The 859-nt window shown below is 47.3% G+C and overlaps 1 protein-coding gene across 1 annotated transcript; it reads left to right on the top strand.

The window, feature by feature from the left end:
• The first annotated feature begins 7 nt into the window (after nt 1-7).
• On the top strand, nt 8-838 carry LOC111658727 (thioredoxin-interacting protein-like). Its single transcript, XM_023411372.2, has 2 exons — nt 8-283; nt 690-838. The coding sequence occupies exons 1-2, from the start codon at nt 16-18 to the stop codon at nt 767-769; spliced, it is 348 nt and encodes a 115-aa protein (XP_023267140.1). The 5' UTR covers nt 8-15; the 3' UTR covers nt 770-838.
• The last annotated feature ends 21 nt before the right edge of the window (nt 839-859 follow it).

Genomic DNA, 859 nt, shown 5'->3' with positions numbered 1-859 from the left:
GAGTATCGGTCCATCATGGTGCTGTCCTCCGTCAACAAGATGAAAGTCTTCCAGCTGGTCTTCTCGGACCCCGGCAGGTCCTTCTACAGCAGCGGGGACAAACTGTCCGGCTCCGTGCAGCTGGAGGCGGCTCACACCTGCAGAGTGACCGGCCTCAGTGTCACCGCCGCCGGCTGCGCCCACGTGGACCACCGCGGCGGGAAGAACCGGAGGAGCCGCAGCCAAGAGGTGGAGTACCTGAAGTATGAGGAGGAGCTGAGGCTGGAGGAGCAGCTGAGCAGAGGTAAAGAGCTGGTCCTCAGAGACAGTTAGTATGTTTATAATAACATGTTAATGTGTTTATAATAACATCATCTCACTGCACTGATCAAATAGACAAAATCACTGATAGTTATAATTAACAATATAAAGTTTAAAAACAGTAATCATCCTCCGGTCATTACATCATCATTATAATATATAATAAATAAATAATAATGCTGTGATGTCATTGATCAGATGTCAAATGAATCTGATAATTTGTTTTAATGTGTATTTTTTAATATTAACGTGTTGTATGATACTGAATTAGAACTGATGGAGTGTGTTAGTCTGTGTGTGTGTGTGTGTGTGTGTGTGTTTGTGTGTGTGTGTGTGTGTGTGGAGTTGAACCTCTGCCTCATGAATCACCTCCACCTGTTTGTCCTCAGACTCTGACGGCTGCTTCCTGCTGCAGCCTGGTAAAACCTACAGCTTCCAGTTCGGCTTCGAGCTGCCGGCCCCGGGGTGAGACTGATAGACTCATCTGATAATCAGTAATGTTATTGATCCCAGCAGCTGATCTGTCCTGACGCGTCCTCTGCTCTCTCCTCAGGCGTCT

Source organism: Seriola lalandi, unplaced genomic scaffold, assembly GCF_002814215.2.
Source record: "Seriola lalandi dorsalis isolate HSWRI2012SDOR001 ecotype SW California unplaced genomic scaffold, Sedor1 jcf7180001980289, whole genome shotgun sequence".
In the NCBI taxonomy this organism is placed as follows: Eukaryota; Metazoa; Chordata; class Actinopteri; order Carangiformes; family Carangidae; genus Seriola; species Seriola lalandi.
The sequence above is the reverse complement of the archived record's forward strand: the minus strand, read 5'-3'. Positions and strand labels throughout refer to the sequence as shown.